The sequence below is a fragment of the Archocentrus centrarchus genome, chromosome 6 (genome assembly GCF_007364275.1).
Source record: "Archocentrus centrarchus isolate MPI-CPG fArcCen1 chromosome 6, fArcCen1, whole genome shotgun sequence".
NCBI lineage: Eukaryota > Metazoa > Chordata > Actinopteri > Cichliformes > Cichlidae > Archocentrus > Archocentrus centrarchus.
The window spans coordinates 26,117,748-26,139,217 of NC_044351.1; the positions used below are offsets into that span (position 1 = coordinate 26,117,748).

General features: G+C 39.3%; 1 protein-coding gene across 1 annotated transcript in view; it reads left to right on the forward strand.

The window, feature by feature from the left end:
• Positions 1-21,470, forward strand: part of ldlrad3 (low density lipoprotein receptor class A domain containing 3) — an 88,860-nt gene that overhangs the window by 43,234 nt on the left and 24,156 nt on the right. Inside the window, exons 3-4 of the mRNA XM_030730556.1 lie at positions 2,716-2,841; positions 5,448-5,582. Of these exons, the coding sequence (XP_030586416.1) occupies positions 2,716-2,841; positions 5,448-5,582 (261 nt within the window). The remainder of the gene's footprint in view (positions 1-2,715; positions 2,842-5,447; positions 5,583-21,470) is intronic.

The window sequence follows — 21,470 nt, forward strand, 5'->3', positions numbered from 1 at the left end:
TAGATAATGAAGGATTATGTTTCCTTTGTTTGTGGCTATCTGAATCTAACTTTAACCCCCAGCAGCAGCAGCGTGTGTTTTTGTTTTATTACTAATCTTAATATTGCTGAAAGCTGCAGAAGAAGACTTTTATGAATGTGATGTACCGTGCAAAATTAGATTTGGGCGTTTAGGAGCTCTGCTGGCCAGGTAAACAAAGATTTCCCCGACTACAGACACATAGATTGGGCACTAACCCAACTTCCTCGTACATCCAGCAGATTACATTTCATCCTGGAGATGGGTGCTCCAAAGCCTTGTGGTTGTTACGCCTTGCCCTCCCTGTTGCTACACATAATCACCACAGCTTGAAAGAGCTCATAAATCAGGCTACCGCAATAAATTGTAGAGGGAAAAACGTGCACCCCTGGCATTTGAAACAGCACATTGCCAGCCCATGAGCGGGCCATTTCTACCCACTGCGTTCAGCATAGAGAAACAAAAACATAGAAGGTTTGGCTTTCTTTGACATTTCTAGCATGCCCACTCATCCCCCTCCCTTTGTTTTTTTGTGTGGGTTGCTCAATTCTTTTGTTGTTTTCAAGTGTTTTCTTAAAAAAATTTTATGCTGCTCCCTCACTGGCATGTGCTTCTATTATTGAATGAAGCAGCATAACAATGTCTTAGCTGTAGTCCTTAGTTTTTCCTTTCTTTGTTTTCAGTAAGTACAGTTACAACAGGAGCAGCTCTCATGCAAAGCTAAATGTACAAGTTACAAACTTACTTTAATGTCTATTACTAGAAGAGAATAATCCACCCAGGAAGTAATTTAACAAAGCCTGGGTGGAGTAAGTCTGAGACATTGTATTTGACAAAAATATCCCTCAGTAATGCAAACTGTAAATATAGCAGCCATGGCTCTAATGCAGCATTGTTTGTGTATATTTCCTTCTTGGAATTCTAACTTCACGGGGCCTTTTCTGATGTCTTTGCTTCTATCTACCTGTTATCTTGCTTTTCTCCTTCTGCCAGAGAAGATCAATGTGTTTGAGGTAAAAAGCTAGGGGTTAGTGCTTAACTGAGGTTGCCAGGCATTGATGTTCTGCAGGTTCTTGACTCAGTGTCAGGGCTGTCCTGAAAGATAAGGCCCATGGCCTGCTTAGGCTGATCAATGGCAGAATCTATACAAACCCTCTCCCATACGATTTGCTTTCTTTGTCTTTGTCATTAACTGGTTTTCTTCTTTTATCAGTGTTCTTTGGTCAGGACCTTACCCATTATGTGTCATACTTGTGAGAACAGGAGTATTAGCAATGCAGATCAAAATGGGCTAAATTTATAAATAAGCAACTGTTTGTTTGATGGCTGTGTGTCTTTGAATGTTAGAACATGCAGGCATATAGTTAGGTCTTGACATTTTTGGACAATGACAGTTTTTTCACCACAATAGATCAGAAATGAAACAATCAAAATGCAAATGTAGTGCAGATTCTCAGCTATTAAATTATCATAATCATGCATAAGCTGGTAATTTTTAATACTTTGAAGGAATCTTTTAGAGAACAATGCCTCAAGTCTAGAAACCATGGATGTCACCAAAGTAAGAATGAGTTTTCTCTTTTATGATGCTTTGCCCAGCCCTTACTGCATCTGTCTTCAGTTATTGTTGGTAATAGACCTCTTTTTAGCAAGTGAAATCAGGTGATTGACTTGGCCAGTTAAGAATATTCTTTTTTTTTTTTTTTTATATACCTTAAAAATCTACTGGCCCTAAACACGTTGGAATTTTATCAAATGCTTTTATCTTCTGTGAAATCACCAGTAAGCACTTGTGACCCACCAGCCATTCATTGCCATTGGGAACCATCCATCACATTGCCTCCACTGTGTTTTCCAGATTTACAGTAGATTGAGATTCACCATGTTATGTTGCTGAGCTCATGGGTGTATTGTTTCTCAGAATGTACCAAACTGATGATTTGGCCACCCCTACTGTCATGTCCCACACTTGTCCATTAAGCAGTTTTTAAGTACATTATCCAAATACATTTCCACCCATCAGATGCCATAGGGTGAGAAGTAAGTTACACCCTGGACAGGTCACCAGTCTGTTGCAGGGCTAACACAGAGAAACAGACAACCATTCAAACTCACATTTACACCTATGGACAATTTAGAATCACCAATTAACCTAACCCCACTAACTGCATGTCTTTGGACTGTGGGAGGAAGCCGGAGTACCCGGTGAGAATCCACACAGACATGGGGAGAACATACAGAGTCCACACAGAAAGGTCCCAGCCTGATGGTGGATTCAAACCCAGAACCTTCTTCCTGTGAGGCAGCAGTGCTAACCATGCCACTTTGTGGCCCAAATACATTTGTGCCCCTGAAAACAGCTGTAAGTCATCAGTGGTTTATGTAATATTTTTGTTCAGCCCTTTGAATTCAAGATGAGAGTCTGCACTTCAAATGAGTTCATTTTAAATGTATCATGGTGGTGTAGAAAGGCAGGATTGTGTCACTGTCACAAAAATGCATGGACCTAACTATAGTTCATGCACTGTACCGGAGTGAAGGTTCCTCCCTTACCTTGTTCATCACAGCCAAGGCAAATGCTATCATAAAACATGATGTTTGAAAATTGCCACACCATCTCCCCATCATGCACACACTAATTCATTGTTCTTTTTTTTTTTTTTTTTTTACCACTTCCTCCAACCCTCATGTCCTTAGCTAAGGTCAAGTCAAAGTGTCCTCCTACGTTCTTCACCTGCGCTAACGGGGTCCACTGCATCATTGGACGCTTCCGCTGCAACGGCTTCAACGACTGTCCCGACGAGAGTGACGAGGAAAACTGCAGTGAGTCTCACGTGACACCCGGATCCATGGATCCATGGCCAGATCATGACATGTCCACCAGAAGACAGCTGTTCAAGGAATTATTGTTCACATACTTAACAGACATAAATCTATATCAAATCTGAACAAAGTATTGAAGCATCAGTCCAACACAGTTCATACATTAAGTCATTTAATCATCATGTACTAGTCCGCCTGTAAAATATGTTGTGTAATGTCTTCAGCATAATGTCTCCTCTGGAGGAGCTTTGTCAAATCTGAGAAATTTACCCTGATGTAACCTGATGGGTTATCTTAGGTTGTGCTTGGAGACTGTAAATTTCAAACAGGTTAAAACAAGAAATGCAGGCTCCATTGCTCTTAGAGATTGATCCTCACTAAAATTAAAGTATATATCATTATAAATATCTCTCTGTCAAACAGTTCCTTTATAATTACTGCAGTTTTAATACAGTTTTTCAGCAACATTATGAGAGTACGACTAATCTTATGGGCTACCGCTTTGAACTGCAAATATGTTTCTGCAATGAACTACAAAATACTTTTGCTAAAGTTTAGAGGTGCAAATTTGTGTGAGATAAAAGACAGCTTCCTTAATTTAATTAATTTACTTTCAGAAAAACAAAAATAAACATTGTCCAATGATTCCCATACCTGCTCAGTTCATCTGCCACATGCCATCCTTTCTTATTGCCACTTCTTGTTCTGTCTTATATTTTAAAATTGTATTCTGTTATCAACAAAAAGATGAAAAAAAACTGCATTAAATTAAAGTGAAACCACACTCTCCATCTTTGGAAGTTAGAGTTTCAGCACATAGAGCATCATCATCTAACTATTAATTGGTTAGTGAGCATGTGTGTTTGATTTACCTCTGCATTTAGTTTCTTAAGTATTGCTGATATTTTTGAAAGTATGAAGTAGCTATTCTTACAGGCAGGATTCCACCACGTGGCTGCAACAAACCACACTGTGTTTCAGAAGCTGTGCTTTTTTGTGTGCTCTGTCCAACTTTTTACAAGCACTTGACAAGTTTTGAAAACCTTGTCACTAAATCTGGTATACCAGCCCACGGTTTATTCAGACTTTCAGTTATATAACTTTGCAAGATCTCACTTCACTTTTTTTTTCCTAAAGTGCCTGACAATATGTGTCGCCAGTACTCACAAAACAAGCTATAATCATCTTCTCACTTCAAAATAGCCTTTTGTGGGTAAAAGACACGTGAGAAAAGGAGGAAAACTGGTGGAGAGTTGTACTGTTTTCCCAGGATTAATCCCACCGTACAGGTGCCTTATTTACTTTAAAGTATTTTTACAGAAGCCACTATAAAAGAACCAGAAAGAATAATTAGCTTCCCGATCCACACAATTTCTGTGACAGTTGCACTCTATTATCATCAGACCAGACTCCCAATCCGCAAATTTATGTTGTCAAAAGTTTGATTCTTTCTGAATATCATTTTTAACACATTTCTGGGTTCCTGAAGTCCTTCATATTCACCTAGTGGCCCTAAATGCTGTCTTTGGTATGTCTCTGCTATGGTAAAGTAAGGTTATGAAATACCAAGCTGACCTTACTGCCCAGAGAGATTTGCTCTGTGAAGCTTTGATAAAAGCTGTTAATCCATGAATTTGTAGTGGAGAAGAGTGGAGATCCATTTTTGGGAGGCTTTTGAAACGTGCTGTGGCATATTTGGTGGAAATATTGTTTTGTTAAAATAAGCTTCAGTGGCCACATGGCAGCCAGAATCCTGCACAGCCATCCCTGGTGGAATTTTAGTTACGTCCCTACTTTGAGAAGAAAAAGGTCATTCTATAATGAATCCAATTTCTGCAGTGTTGCTTTCTCTCAGTAATGCTCAAATACAGTATTTAGTAGATTTGCTTACAATAGTGTTGAGAAGGGCATAATATTTCTATGCATTGCTTGTAACTCATTGCTATGTACCATTTTATTATTATTATTATTTTATTTATTTTTTTGCATTTATTTAACAGTTTAAAGCTAGTTGTCCATGTTTTACACTACAGCAATGACAACACAGGGTGTTTTTTTGGAGTATAATTGGTAGTCACATGACCTCTTTGCTGCTTTCCCAGTGGGGAATGTGATTCGAGCCAATCACTCACCATTGTCAGTGGCAGTGTTTCTAGCCTGCAGGGCCCCATGCTCACAAATCTAATCTAGCCATTTAAATGGAGCTTTGCTCTATGCCTCCAGCACATACTGCGTCACGACTGTGTAATTGTCTGGATCTTCTCACAAGATAATTATGCCTCATTTTGCAGAGACTAGAACAAAGACAAAAACCAGAACATGCTGGAAAAGGAGTGGTAGTGCTCTGCAGGACTTTGAATGTTTGAAAAAGGTTTTGTCGTTTATTTCAGCTTGATTTCTGTCAAACTCCTCCAATTGAATGCTTCACTAGCTCACAGGTTTTGATTGTTTCATATCTTCTCTTAAAATGCCACCGCAGACTATTAATCAAATATGACTTTAAACAAATTGTCAGATCCAGCAGCAGAATCTGAGCTGAAAACTTGTCTCTGTAACTCTGTTTGAGCTAACATTGACCTTTTACCTCTGCTCTGATTCGACCACAGCGGGGAACCCCTTGGTGTGTTCAGAGGCTCGTTTTAAGTGTCGAAATGGCCGTTGTGTGGACCGCAGCTTCTTATGTAATGGCGAGAACAACTGTCAGGACAACAGTGATGAGGAGATTTGCTTGACTACAGCAGGTAATGCTTCTTTTTTTTTTTTTTTAACCAAGGCATTGCAAATCAAACATACACACAGGCAGATCCCTTTTATTAAGCCTTAACACACACATTTTAAACTGTTTTACGAGGGTCCCGGGAGCCTGCTGACACATTTTGTCATAATTCAAAACCAAAAAAAAAAAAAGGTGTCAAGTGGTAAAATACCATAAAGCCTGATTTGTTTCTGTGAGCACATTAAACAGCTGCAAATAAAACTGTGACATAGTACTATTGTGAAGAAATAAACTCAGGTGTAAGGATGATATGTCTAAAACATGATGTGATTTATTGACGTTTCATGTTGATTTACAAAACATTTTTTACTTATATTGTACAAACTTGAGAACTGTATCTAAGAAGTGGAAGTACCAGGTTTGCCTGAAAGATATGAACTGCATATGAATTAAATAAAAGGATTGTCATACCAAAAATCACCTCAAGTTAACAAATGGCAGTCAGTTTTACACACGCTGTAATTACCAAGACTAATTCTGGACTGCATGTAATAATCTTCTAGAGCGACGCAGAGATAAAAGCCCTGTGTCCTATTGCAGATTTATTATCTGAAAAGTGGTGCTGTACAAGAATTTAAACTTAATCTTGTGTCAGATAATTGTTGCAAAGTGGGGAAAAAAGTATTTGGATTTTTTTACTTAATTAAAAATTAATCCTACTTAAGCAGCTTAATGGTTCACAAAGTTGCATATTCAAAATGTATTTAAAGTACCTGAGGTAAATTTACCTCATTATGTGGAATGACACTTTTCAGAAACATATTATTGGATCATAATGACTGATTTGTTTTTGTGCGTCACTCTTTAATGTTTAATGGAAGTACTTAAATACACTACAAGTACATTAAACTTCAGCAAACTACTCGAGTAAATGTACGCACTTACATTTCTACTTTCATCTGCGGTGATGGAGATTGTAAGATTAACTGCTGTCCAGTCACTTTGCTGGACCGGAGGAGCTAATCATGTATCGAGGAGGTTGATGCCACCCCATGTCCACCTTCCAGACACATGCCCGCATGTACTAACATTTATGTATCAATTTCAATAGAGCGCATGACTGCATGCATGGCATCGCATTAACAGATAGGCACATACATGATTACAATTGTGTGTGTGCTTCTCTGCTCCAGTTGTTCGGCTCACTAAAAGCATATCTTTCTTGGAAAACATCTTAGAATACCATTAATATGAGAGTAAGACACACCTTCTTTCAGCCTTTCGCTCATGGTTTTACTCTGCCAAAACTAATCTCATTAAAGCTGCCCCTTCATGAAAAAAAAAAATAAAATTATTAATGTTAATAAATTTTTTCTGCATTCAGGACAAAATCCAAACACATTTCCACTATATCTGAAATATTGGCAGATTTCCAAACACGTGGAAGCTTGTAGATGCACTATTAAACTTGATATGGAAGTTGCAATATTCAGTCATTCAGCATGTCATACAATTTGATGGTTCTGGAGGCATCACGTAGGAGACATCTTCTGCAGTCTGTGATTCATAAAGATACAACAAAGCCACTGCTAGATTAAGCTTTCTGCCAAAGAAGACATAAGCTGCTGTGATGTTATTCTCACAACACTGGAAAAAAAAAAAAAAAAATCCTCACTATACCTTTATTTAACGCAGAGACTCACACCATGGCATCATTAGTTTAATGTTTGATGACATTGGGCTGACTTGCAGTGTAATTCAGATACCAGCAGGATGATCCCCGATAGTGAGTCTGATGCCTTCTGGTACAGAATGTCTTAATCGCTGTCAGGTGGCACTTATATCTGGCATTTTTATTCTCCTGGCACAACAGCCAGCTACTGTCAACACTTCACTTGTTCCTCCACTGGCAAGCCTGTGATTTCTGCCAGCAGTCCAACTCTGATGCTCTTATAACTATCGGAAACCCAATGTGGAATCCTGTCAGGTGTTCTTTCCTGTTTAAAAATGAAAATCTGTGTATCACTGTCCTGCGAAGAGGCTGTTGTCACATTGATTTATACTTTAAGAACACAGTGCTGTCAAAACTAGCAAAAACAAAAACAGGCTAAGTGGAAAGTTGAAAACTATCAGCGTCTATAGCCCACTAGACAGTAATCTTATTACCAGTACTGAGTCAGGCAAGCTCAGCAGAAACTTGATTGAAACTCAAGAGGCAAAACATGTCTGCTAAACAGGAGAGGAGCCCTGCAGCAGTCACATAGGAGACGTCAAAAAGTTTTGTCCAGCTTTTGCTCAGTTGCCACTACTGACAAAGTACAGGCCATAACTGCTGAAGCTAATTAATCTGCATAATTTTCTAAGTTTCTTGTAAATTTATTACTTTTCTCTTCAAAATAATAAGCTGGAATTAGTCAACTTTTTCCCCCAGTGTTGTAAAGCTGAATTGATGAACATATTACTATTATTTCTTCTTGCTTGTGTTATGAAAGTGACAGAGCGAGAAGGGAGTCTATCTATAATTACAAGCCTGTCCTCCACAACTCAATGCAGCGGCGCAGAATGCTGAACAGTACTGTATTGTGATGCAGAAATATTGATCGATATCTGTGTCCACTGCACTCCATTTCCTTGTTGACAAGTGAGCAATACCGACTCCAGGGCTTGGTGGAAGAGTGCAGCTGCTTCTAGTTTTAGCATCTGAGGCATTAGACCTCAGAAAGCATTTTCCATATTGCATACTGTATGGAGAGTTGCAGTGATCAAACAGAAAACCTAATACTAGATGATTTTTTTCCCCTTCTAAATGTATTAGAAAGCATCCATCTTTTACAGCAATCTTTTCCATCAGTATGGGCTCAGTGAAGATCTAACAAGTGGTTCATGACTGGGAATTTTGATGGTCCTGAGTTCAATTATTTAGCTCCAGTGTTCTGCCTAGAAACAGTTTTATTAAATTGGCTGCAATGGTTGCAATGGTTTCTCAGAATGCATCTACCTCTAAACTGTCTGCAGGTGATGGAGTACCAAGTTTTATCCTTTCCTTATAAAAAAAATGCTTGTATTTTCAACAATCTAGTTTACAAGTTTTCGATTTCACAGAAATGTCTGTGCATCAACTTCTAACCTGAATCTGTTTTGGATGTATTCTTGTATTCCCTCAAGACTTCTTTCCGGTGCAGGTTTTATGGTAGTATTTGTATGTATGGAGAGTCTTGTGTAGCACCGCATAAAGTACAAGTGCTAAAAGGTAGCGAGCTCTTTCTTCTGTTGGCCCCAAAAAAGATTGAGGAAGAGCAGTTGCCTTTCCCTTTCCTTTTCTTTGTTTTTATTTATTTATTTTTATGATCACACACTGTTTCGGCAGGAGTGAAGGTATCACTGCAGTTTAACTATTTGCATCCCTTTCACGTTTGCTCTCACACACACACACACACACACACACACACACACACACACACACACACACACACACACACACACACACACACAGTCATATCCGTGACTTTAGGGGCATTTCATTAACATGTATTAATTTCCTGCAGACTTACTCCACCCTTAACCATAACTGCTGCTTGTCTAACCTATTTTTTTTATGTATTTATTTTTAAAGTTAAACTATTTATGTTATAAGGACATGCTTTTAGTTTCTATAAGGAAGCCACCGCCCCATATTTTGACTGTGTAAACACATTTAGGTCCCCACAAAATGAGGATTGCCTGGACCAAGCACTCACTCTCACCTTACATTCTGCTCTGACTTTGCCTCTCTTTATAATAAGCAAAGACCTGGAGGTGACTGATAAGCTGTACAGTATCTGCCCTCAGCCATCCGCCCATACCATCTCCCTCTTTACTCCATCCTCTTCCTCACCTCCACTGTTCAACTACACTTTCTCCTTACTCATAATTACTTGCTTCAGTGTCTCGGCATTTGATTCCTGTATTTGTGTAGGGAGAGATCACCTCTCCAGTCTGCCAGTGGACAGATCATGATGGCATTTACCTGCTAGGATTTGGTTATCCTGCCCTGGAGGGGTCAGACAATGAAATCTACAAAAGCAGCATCATCCTCTTGGCTTTGTTATGCCTCCAGTGTTTTTATTTGTCATCTGAGTGGTTTTAAACAATGTAGCACCGTTAGGCACTAACAGAGCAGAGCACTGATCTGCTTTTACTGTTTAATGTTTTATTGGATAGGTAATTGATTTTTGAAATAGCAGAAAGGTGGCAAAGTGGCAGACAATACACAATCTCCCATAAATGCATTGGTGCAATCATCACACAGCGAGATAGAAGGAGTGGGATGGGTCTACTGTAATGGATAGCGGAGATAAAGAAATGGAAATGGGGACCACATAAACATAATATAGTGAACCAGAAATGGAGTTGCAGGAAGCAATGAATAGCAATGGGCAGGAAGATGGAGGTAAGCAAAGAGAGACAGGTGATTTGGCAGAGAAAGGAAGGGATTTGGATAAAAGTGAGTGAGGGGTAGCGATAAGCTTGAAAGGATGAGAGCAGCATCTATCACGTCGAGCCCCGAGGCCGACTGGTGGAACTCTGGAAGAAGAAATGACTTGAAAGCTAGTTTTCCACAGCTGAGCTTCTCGTTGCTCACCCTGGTCTTCTAGTCTTCTTGTAGCAGAGGATCAAGAGGGCAGTGAAGGAGCACACGTTTGCTCCTGAAACAAACTTTTATTGAAACACTGCTGCAGGGCATACGGGACATACAGGTCCAGATGTTGGGGGAGCCCTTGCTGAGAACAAGAGAGCCACTCTGCATATTCAAAGAAGCATGTGCATGAGTGCATAAACGCACGCAGTCGCAACCAGATGCACAAGTAGAGCCACAGTGTATCAGACACTGGTTGTTCTGCATGCGTAGTGTGAAAAATAATGCTGTAACACCACATAAACCTTTCTGAAGGTCATGGCACTGACAAGTTAAAGGACTCGTAACAAAAGTGATGAGCACAGCTTCAACTATAGCAGCTGACCTGTTTTAAAAAATGGAGAATCCCCTTTGAGGTTTTTGAGAAAAGCAGTTGAACTGCTCACATCAGCGGCATTACACGTTAATTAACACAAGCAGACAGAGTATCAGATGGCGTGGAGACTGTTGAAAAGCGTGATAGTGATTAAAACTCACACCTCCTCCTTCTCAAAGATGATTCATCTTGTCCTTTTTTAATTAAAGTTTAGAAGGGAGAAACAGTGAGGGGAAATGATGTAAAGGTAGGAACAGAGGGGCCAGGGGATGATTTGAGGGCTTCAAAAACCTCTTAGCTGCCTTTGTGCGTTTTTGAAGATAAGGCATGCTTTGTAGAGTCACAGCCATCAAAGAGTTGCGTTTTTTGTTGTGTTTTTATACACAAAAAAACAAACTGTGTGAAGCGCGCAGTAGCAAAGCTCTAAAATCCTGCATTAAGTTTAGCATAAGCTTTCAAATTTGCATGAATAAGATTTATGCTCTCACTGCCAGCTCTCCCCCAGACTCCATTTGTTTTAATATCTGGGCAATAATTGGGCAAATAATAAATCTTTAAACTGCACAGCCTATGATTCACAAACACTTTGAAAGCCTCGCAACAGTAATTGAGCTCCTTCTTTGACAAAAGGGGTGACATCAGGTCTGAATACCAAAACTAATCAGATGTTGACATTCAGATGACATCATACATTACATCACTGACATCGTTTGGAACATAAAGCCAATTACATGTGCATTGTAAACTGAACTATTTGTAGAATTTTTTGACATAAGGTTCTCTTGCATCATTGTTTAAATTAGGGCGTTACATCCAAGTGTAGGTCACACTGCCTTAGTGTGTTGAATGGTATGCTTATTTTGTTGTGTACAGTACAGACCCCTGTAATCTATGTCTCATTAAAAACACTGCACAGCTTGTGTGAGGACATGAAAACAGAACTATACTGATATACTTTTTTTTTTCATTATTATGGTCTTTACTCATGTCTCCTTAGGAGGAATCATTGGCTTGCAGGTCCCCAGAGAGCTGTCAGTCAGAGTGAGATATTGGGCATTGAGTTGACAGTGTAACATTAATCTGCTACATGAGTACACTGCCACAACACTGGCAGCTGGCATCACCCTTGACCCTGACTGGTTTGATGAAAATTATCCCACCCATTAAACATGATCCAAGACCTGGAAAAATTAAACAGATCCACAACTTTTTTAGACAGCTCGACTGTGCTTAATTAAATCTGCCAGATTTTTTTTTTTTTTGTACGTTTCGATAAGCCTCTCAGTGAGAATAGCTTTTTTTCCACAGTGCTTGTCCGGGGAATTTGGCGTATTGCAAAAACGCCTGTCCAGCTAAAGCATTAATATGCCAACAAGCTTCATTTTGGTCACCACAGGCACATATCCACAAAACCCTTTTCAATCCACACCGACAGTACAATAAGCAGTTTTAACCTTTCTAGCTTGTGTAGTGAGCGCGCTCTCTGAGAACTCAAATCCCTCATTTTAAACTCCAGGGATGCTCCCCTCCCACAGAGAGTAATCTGCAGCTTTCTATTTGTTATATCCTCCTAAGGCTGTGTAAGAACTTCTAGATAGATCCACTAGCACTGCATCTGCTATTTTGCATAAGCACTGTGTATTCAACAACCTGTCTTCACAGCCTTGCCATTTACTGGGCCAATAAACACCAGTAATTCAAACAGGGCTGTATATACAGTGACTGTGTTCTGACAGTAACTCCAGCCTCTCCAATAACAGTACCTGTAAACTAGACATTAATATATAGTGGCAGTCTGATAGAGAAAGAACAAAGAATGGCAGAGTGATTAAAAGTCCCCAAGCCTCTGTTCACTATTGGTATCCTTTTAGCTTGCTAATAGCTTCTCAAACAGCCACATCCACCCCCATTGATTGCTGCCAGACTTTGGCCCCAAATAATATAGGTGCTGTAGATTAAAATGACACATTAATCCATGAGCAGTTTTTTTTTCTTTGGTAGAGACGTATGTGACGCTGAGATGTTGGTCTGTTCATGCCCTTCATCAGCAGCAGTGGAGAGTTGGCGGAGATAGAAAGGTGTGGGAGGGAGCATGAAAAAGTGTAGGGGAATATAATGGCAGTAGACTGATGTGTGGGAGTGGAATGTAATAGTGCCAGTTCATCAGAGCCAACGCACACTTGACAGGCACAAATAGGAGAGGTTGCACATGTCACCGCCCATGGTTTTCAGCTCTGGAAAAGTTTTAGGTGTTTTTTTTTGCTTTTGGTAGTCTAAAGTGATCACAAAGCAGTACTGAGAGACTCTCAGCTCTTGGACTGCAAGAAAGGAAAGCCAAGCAGTTGGCAAGGTGCTGTTAGCTGTTGCTGGCAGTGTTGAACTGAGGGGGTGTAGCTTGCTATTTCCTTATTCGAAATGTTGTCTGCATGTTGCATTGTAGTAGCGTTGTTCTGTAGGAATGAATAAAGTAGTTTGTGTTTATGGGCACGATTGTTGTGTGCATTGTACTTTAAGAAAATATGTGCTTTCATTTTTTTTAACTGAGAATATATGTGCTTTTGTTTCATCTTTTTGGTATCCATCCACCAGCACCCACACCCCACCCCCTTACCAAGGCTAGCTGTCTGTCCTAAGCTTCTGTTGTTTAAGGGCCTCATTGCCATTGGCTATGACTGCACGGGGGGGTGGGGTGGGGGTCACTCCCGGGACCGAGGTCTGCATGAATCATGCTTGTCCTTGAATCAGGACCAGTCAAGCGTCGCTGTTCAGGCTGCTGTAAATTAGCAACCTTTTCCTCCTAAACCTATCCTTATTCAGTCACCATGGTGATGCCGGTCAAGTGATGACCTGCAACCAGTGACTAGTGGAGGAATTTCACTCTGAACAAAAGCTCTGCTGTTTGGTGGAGCTGTACTTTTTCAGCTAATGTTGAAATCCAACGAACCAAAAGGTCTGAAAAACAGTCAGACAGTGGTGAATGTGTCGGAACGCTACATAAATTAAGACAGGACAGCACGTGAGGTTCTGTGTGTTTTTAGGGCATTTTATTTTATCTTAAATGAAAAAGATATTACATATGAAAATTAAAATTAATATATATTCATGTGCTGTTTTTTTGATAAGATAAGATAAGATAAGATAAAACTTTAATGATCCCACGACGGGGAAATTTGTGCATTACAGCAGCTCAATACAGAGAAAAAATGAAAAGGATGAGTAAGAACAAATAACTAAACTAAAAACTAAAACTAAAATTCAATAGAATAAAATAAAATAGCAAAAAACTATACACATATACATAAGCACTATATACATAAATATATATATATATATATATATTTACATATACACACATATACACACACGTCAAACACTATATAAAGATATCAAAATATTATATACATTTGTAGCCGGTAAGGTACACAGCATACACGGTATGCATTATATGGGTGAGTGTAATAAATAAAATGTATCTGACTGTATGGATAAAGTGATGGCAGTGTAGGTAAAGTGTCCAAGTGACTGTTGTTGGCTGTTTGTTGGCTTTTATTAATCCTTGGAATTACTGTGATCCACTAAAGGGCATTTCCAAGGACTTATTGATAACATACCAAATGATTTACCTAGATTAACTGTTGTGTCCCTTAGAAGGCAGAGAAAGGGGATAATAGGATGCGAGAGGCCAGGAAAAGAGGTAGATTGTCAGTAATTGGAGTAAATTGCCAGGTACTGAGGAGGTAGATGTCAGGAACATAGACCATAACACACATGGAGCTCTATTAGCTTCTGTGTTATCTCCTATTAGTTTGTGAACTTCTGTTTTGAATACTCAAATTGTTCATTTTGGTCATAGCCACTGCGTGCTCATACAGCAGCAAAATATCAATTACAAGACAGCCACACCCTAACGTACTAAGCTTATTTATTTATTTTTTAAGTAATGAACATGGCGCCATAGGATTTTTAAGACCAATACCAATACCGATATTATTCCGATATATTATTTTTTTCTCTTTCAGAAAAAAATAAAACATAAACAGATTTAACTAACCTTTATTATGTGTATTATTTACTCATTTGTGCTCTGCCTGACTCTGCTTAGATCAGCTCAGATGTTTGCGGCATTCCAAACACATGTGTAGCCAACAGGGAAGTTGCAGAGTGCCCTCTGATAGACTACTCATGGCATGTTTGAAGGGTGTTTCTCCCATCTTGTCTTTGCTTTTCAAAATTTAATTTATCAGCTGTTATAAATGCTGGTACAGAGAGATTGGCAGATAGATAATATCAGCCAATAATTTCAGCCAACTGATAAATTATTCAGTCTCTAAGACTAACTAGAATTTGATAAGAAACGAGAAAATGTGTACAGAGACTTGAATTAAGGGAGCTGAAGAGTCACATTCTCGTGGACATCTTTATATTTAGAGTTGCAGGGGGCAGGCGGAGCGCTGTGCACTATCCTAGCTCACAGGGCAGATATCTAAACAAAAGCTGCTTATTTGAAATCAGAAGAATTGTTACAAATTGGCCGTTATAAAGAATATAAGTCTCTTTTCTCACCTGATGTCCATGTTTTAATTAATGGTCAGGAATGTTGTGTGTGCATGTAAAGTAGCCTGCTGATGGTTACCATTATTTTCAAGAGAGATGGACTCTGTGGATTAACTTGTGAAGTATGGGCTAATGGTTGTCCTGGTTGTCAGTTATGCAGCGTTTTTACAGATTTTAGTGCAGAAGTTGGCATAGGGATTGATGGCTAAATCTTGGTGCAAGTTACTTGGTGATAATTTCCTAGTGTAAATTTGGATATCTTAGATGGGAGATTTCTGGGGGGTTTTGTTTGTTTGAGGAGTGGTTTTGACAGAATCTGGGCTCAGTAGGCAGAGATCAAAATGTCTAATATTTGTGTTGATCTTAAACTTAAGAATTTAATCTGGTAAGTTAGAAAATTAGGTCAGCATATTATTCTGAAAGATGTGTAGGATTTGTGTGTCTCTTCAATCTAAGAGGCAAAGATTCAGATTTTGTTTAGTAGAAAATCTGGGTTATTCCACGAGGGGATGAAAATTGATAGTAAAAGTGTGCAGTTTGCTATCTTGTGAAATTTCCACCAAGCTGTCAGAGTCTGTCCTGTTGTAAAAGTTTTAGTCTTTGATGGATTTGCTGAGGAGTGGTAGGTCTGTAATTTGAATCTTATTACACCAAGCTTGTTCTTGTCTATGCATCTATTGTCTGACTGCATGGGATGGGTCACTTGGGATTTGGATTTTTGTGTGGTTGCTAATTATATCCCAAATAGCTTATTTTACCACTGAGGTTGTTATACTTCTTTAAAAGCAATGTGGGTTGATGAGTCAAGTCTCCAGTCCCTGGTAGAGCTGGATTGATCTCTGATGTGCAGTACACACATTGGCCAAAAACATAGAATAGTGGACAGTGGCCAGATACTAAAAGAATACTTAAAAGACACCATAAAATCTAAAATACTCAAAAGGGACAATAAACAAGCTCATTTGCTCTCTGATTTATGCTTCAATGAGCATCGCATTTGCATTACAGTGAGTTAAACCTGGCCCCAACTGCCACATTTCACTGCTTTAGTAACACTTGGCTTGAAAGAAGTGCCCCCTTCCTGTATGGCCCCTAACACTCAAAGACTGGCTGACAGCATAATGTAAAGTATGCGGTGCTTGAATAAGGCCTGCTCTTTTTCTCTCCATCTCTGCATATGAATCTTTTAAGTAATTTACAGTACCTTTCACAGTACACTAGCTTTTTTTTTTCCTCTTTAGAAAATGTACCTGCCTAGTTGGCAAACTTCAGTGAGGCTCACAGGGTCTGTCTTGTACAATATGGCATCAAAGAAAAAGTCCAAGAGGTGTTGAGGCTGAACTAATGCTAAATAGTGAATGCTCATTTGTCATTATTCTGAAGTCCTCAGTAGCTGTAAAGTGGTGACAGATAATTTCACTACTTCTTTGCAAAACTTTAGATATTATTAATGAAGTCCCTAATAAGTTCACTGTGCAGCAAAGGGAACTTGAAAGAAAAATATAATCACTTCTTGTTTTTGGTTTCGCTTAGAAATGTTCTCTACACTTTACACTTTTCTCTGTTCATCCTTTGTGGCCAAGTAAAAATGCTCTTTTAGCATTTTAGAACTGCATTAGTTTGAATTTAAAATGAAGAAAAGGATAAGACTTTAGCAAAGAGGCACACTGAATAGGATTTAATTCATTTGGATATAACTTTGATGAATCTTTGGAAAAATTTAGAGTTGGTTGTGTGCCTAGAGCTCAATTTAATTTCCCCGGAACAACCATATTTTTCCACGCATGTCTAAAGCACCCATCCATAAGTAGCAGAGCCTCTTGTAACATTATAGCTTTAGTCTGTGGGGACAAATCATCAGGGAATCCTCGCAGTTTTGTAAGGCTAAAAAGGCCTAGGTAAAGGTGAATAAATAGCTTGAAATGAACCATAAATTGGGAGCAAACAGCACTCTTGTCATTGCTGGTTATCAAAATTCCACTACACTGTCCCCCCCACCAGCTGTCAGGTTGCCATTAATTATTTAGGACATAGATTACTAAAACATCTTCCAGTGCTGAGCACTCTTAATAGCTTACCATGATTCTATGATGTGCATTTATTATTTTGGTTAGTGAGACAGTAACGGATCAAATGTTAATTACTAAGTGGCAGCATTATCCGGTTTGCAGCTATCACGAGTACACAGACGAGGCATTATTGAGTGACGAATTGGTGCCAGGCAGCTCTCACTGTAATTAATGGGCTGGGTTATTTCCTGTAAATGCATTTTCTGCCAGCACTGTAAAAGTGCATTGTCTCGTGATATGGTTGCACTTAAGGCAGTGCTGAAATGACACAGAGCCTCAGCAATTACAAAGGTGTGATAGGATGCAGATGTGTGTTTGGGTGGTGATATGGGCAAGGATGCAGTGGTGTAAGCGCTCATACGCATGTTTGGCTTGGATGCATTTGTTGGGGAAATGCGAAATGAAAGGGCAGGGGCTTAAGTGCCCTGGAGAGAGAAAAGAGGGATTGCATGTCAGAAAGTGTGAGAAATAGAAATGTGAGAGGATGGTGAGGGGAGGCAAGGGGGAAGAATGTGGCATGGAGAAAAAAAACAGAAAGTGTGAAGACGATGAAGCGGAAGAGAGAAGGAAAGCATAGGGAAGGAGAGAATGATACAGTGCGGGAGGGGAGCTGATGGAGATGAGGGATTTGGGAGAGTGGCAAAGCCATTGAAAAAAAGGATAAAACCCTCTGGATTCATTGTATGAAGAGACAAGGAATCAAGCGGAAGGACAGAGAAGCAGGGGGAGGTGGAAACAGTAAATGGGGAAAGGGCCCGTGGGTCCTAGCAGATAAAGAAAAAACATCAGGGAGTGTTAAGAAAGGAACTGTGGAGGAAAAGATGAGAAAGCAAGTAGGAAACAAGATGTCTGCAGAAAGGGGAATAAGCAGACAGAAGCCTGAGAGACAGGTGCAGGAAGGAAAGGTAAAAGCAGAACAGAGAGAGGCGCAGGGGAAAGCGAAACAGGTGAGCTGATTGAAGATGAACAAGAGTGGTGAGGAGGGAGGGAAACAAAGCAGATTAGGAAAAAAGAAAGAATCAGGACAGGATGGAAATAGTAATAAAATGGAGTTTCAATAATGACACGAGAGTGGGAGAAGGAGAGAGAGAATGACATTTTGAAAGGGATCATATTTGAATCAGAGAGCTTGGATTAGTCCCTGTATGCAATATTAGTCTCATTTATGGTAATTACTGAGATTCTGAACCATTTTCTCTTTGTTATTGTTATCTAGCCATTTTTTCTGACTCATTCTGCTCATGTGCCATCAATTTTTTTTCTCAATCTTGTGCATTTGCCTCCCATCTCCACCCTTTTCTCATCACGTCTTTTTACAATTTCACCTCTTTCTGCCCAGTGTTTTGATTCCACCCATCACAGGCTTTCTCCAACTGCCTCTGTTCTCTGCTCTTACATCCTCTGGCAGTCTGTGGTCACTTTGTTCACATGCACAGGGCTTAAATTGAATGCTCAAGATGATAATGCTTCTCTGTTCCCGCTGTGTTTTTATGTTTTGATCATCCTAACACCCTGCTCATATTTTTTTCCTCTCTCTCACACATTTTTTTCTCTGTGTTGCTCTCATTGTTTTATATTGCCATAAGGCCACCCAAAGGGCAGAGCCATAGAAAACTGCAGGGAGAGAAAAGGAGCAACAGATATAGTAAACTATAGTGACAGATTTTTGCGTTGTGCTTCACCTTTGGTCCTTCTTCTAAGCAGCATTTCTTGAAATATACAGAAAGTGAGGATAAGTGTGTCTGTTGGACAAATATGCATGCAAATCTGTGTATACATATATGATTTTCTGAGTTAGTACAATATTTACAGGTTATTACTTTTGGGATGGGTCAGAAGATGAGACCCATGGGGTCAGAGTAACTAGTCACAAGCTGGACACAGTGATGCCAGTCCAAGGATTCGAACCAGCATCCACTCAGTGATAAACTCTCATCTTCTCTTCTAGTCCACCAATCTTATAACTACAGTCTGACCGATATATCGGCAGGGGCCGATACTAGCTGTTTGCCAACCTATTGATATCGGCATTTATAACAGTCAATAAATGAAAAATTCAAAAGTAAGGAAGAAATGAGAGAAACACCCTTTGGACATATTATGAGTGTTGATGTTGTATAGTTTGTCCACCAGAGGGCACTATGTAGCTTCCCTATTGGCAGCACATGTTTGGTATGCCACAAACAGCCAGCTGATCTGAGCAGTCTTGTACAGCCTAAATGAGTAACCCATAAATTGTTGTGTCATACATGATTTTTTTTTTTAATTTGCATTGTCATCTTAGTTAGCATTCAATAAAACGGCACTTAACAAATGTTTGAGAAATCTTTATATTATGAGTGTCAGAAAAAAATATTGGTCAATACTTCAGATCTTTAAATCGCTAAATATCAGTATTGCTCTTAAAAATCCTAAATCAGTCTGGCTCTACACGTAACACTTACAAAACAAAACAAAAAATGTAGCTTTTCAGACAGCACCTTGTTTTTTTTTTTTTCCTCAAGGTAAACTCATCATCCCATTGATCTAACTGACTGAAGTTAGGCCCTGGTAGAGGTAGACTGACAGATGGTCACTCAAATCACCTGCCATATATATATATTTTTAAATTGCCTGTACAGATTCAAACAACATCTTGTCAGATGGTTCTGTGATGGTTTTGTGTAGCTGCGCTTCTGACTTGTACGTGGTGTATGTTAACTTAAGGGCAAGTATGCATCTGTGGATGCTGTGATGCACTAGGAATATCGGGATTTTGAGTAAGTAGTCACGTCATTTGTCTGTAGATTGAGTTGCAGTATCGCATTTTACAAAGTTATCATGTTGGATAAGAACTGAACATAAACAACCTACAAGTGGCTGCTTATCCCTGGGAAATTTGCACATCACTGCCATCATGATGTGTCTGTTCCAAAACTAGCCCAGGTAAATCTTCATATAACCATATCTGAAGAACTAACTATAAAGAAGTTGTACAGCTATTTATCTTCCTCCAAACCACAGGATTGTTGCATTTGGAAAAATAGCTACCTTTAAAAGGTTTATATCAGGTTAAAAACAGCACACATTTGTACTGGTGGAACTCTTGAACTCTTAATGCCTCTAAAGAGGATCTCACAGGGCAGTAATGTGTAGTTATTCGCTTCTTTAATTATGAAACACTTTATACACCTTTTGCTTTCCATGCAGTGTGCTGTGGGCAATTTCCTTGTATACTATGCACAATAGATGTCAATGTTTAGACCAACTGAGTGCATTCCTGAGGGACGGTTTTCGAGTGATCATTGCTAGACTAGTTTCTCAAAGCAGTTTCTTTCAGCTTTGCCAGTCTTCTGGGAAACTTTTTAGCAGTGTTAGCATAGAAATATCTCAGGCCTATGATATTTTTGACTTCTTTTTTTCTTTCGTTTCTAAGTTTTTTCTTTTCCTCATAAGAGTGTCTGGAAACAAACATCTTCTAACTAGCAGGATGTATTTTCCATGCAGAACCAAATATATGTTGGTAATTCATCTTTTTTTAAATTCATATCACACCCAGTCATTTTTAATGATGGAAGTTCTGCATACCTGACTACATACTGGCCTTAATTTGATTTGTATGTTGTGTTTTATTGTTTCTTTTCTCACTCAAATCGTACCATGGTGATGCAAAATGCACATGCAAAATGCAAATTAGGCTAATTATTGTTGGAAAAGGCTGAATGAAATTAGACAGCTTGAGGGAGATGTGAAAAATACAGTACAAAATATTCAGGAAAACACATTTGCTTTGTTAACTGGCATTAGTATTCCAAAGTATCACACTGATTGACACCTGCTAGTACACATTTGAAATTATTTTTAGTGGACAAGCAGACAAGTATATAAGCACTGCATGTGGCTTTAGCATGTAGTATGGAATTGGGGCACAGCTGTAGTCATGTTTGGATCCGTGCAAGTAGTGCCTCAACACACAAGCAATCCACAAGATGCTTCATGATCACCCTGCCTAACCGTATCATATGACTCCCTGAGGCTATGGATGATGCAAAGCTTAAAGCTGCATTATTAATTAGATGCGCATAACATAGACTCTGTCGTACAGTGTGCGACAGCTTGATGTGTGGTCTGCCTCAGCTGCGGTTGTTTGGGAGAGAGATTGCATTGATATGTTGTGGAATACGTGCATGCGTGCCTGAGCCAAGTGCTGATGGATGGGATCATGAACGAACATGCATAATTTCATAACACTTAATTACAGGGATGAAACCGGTGTATGTGTGAGTGCACAGATAGGGATCGATAACGCTGGAAATTATG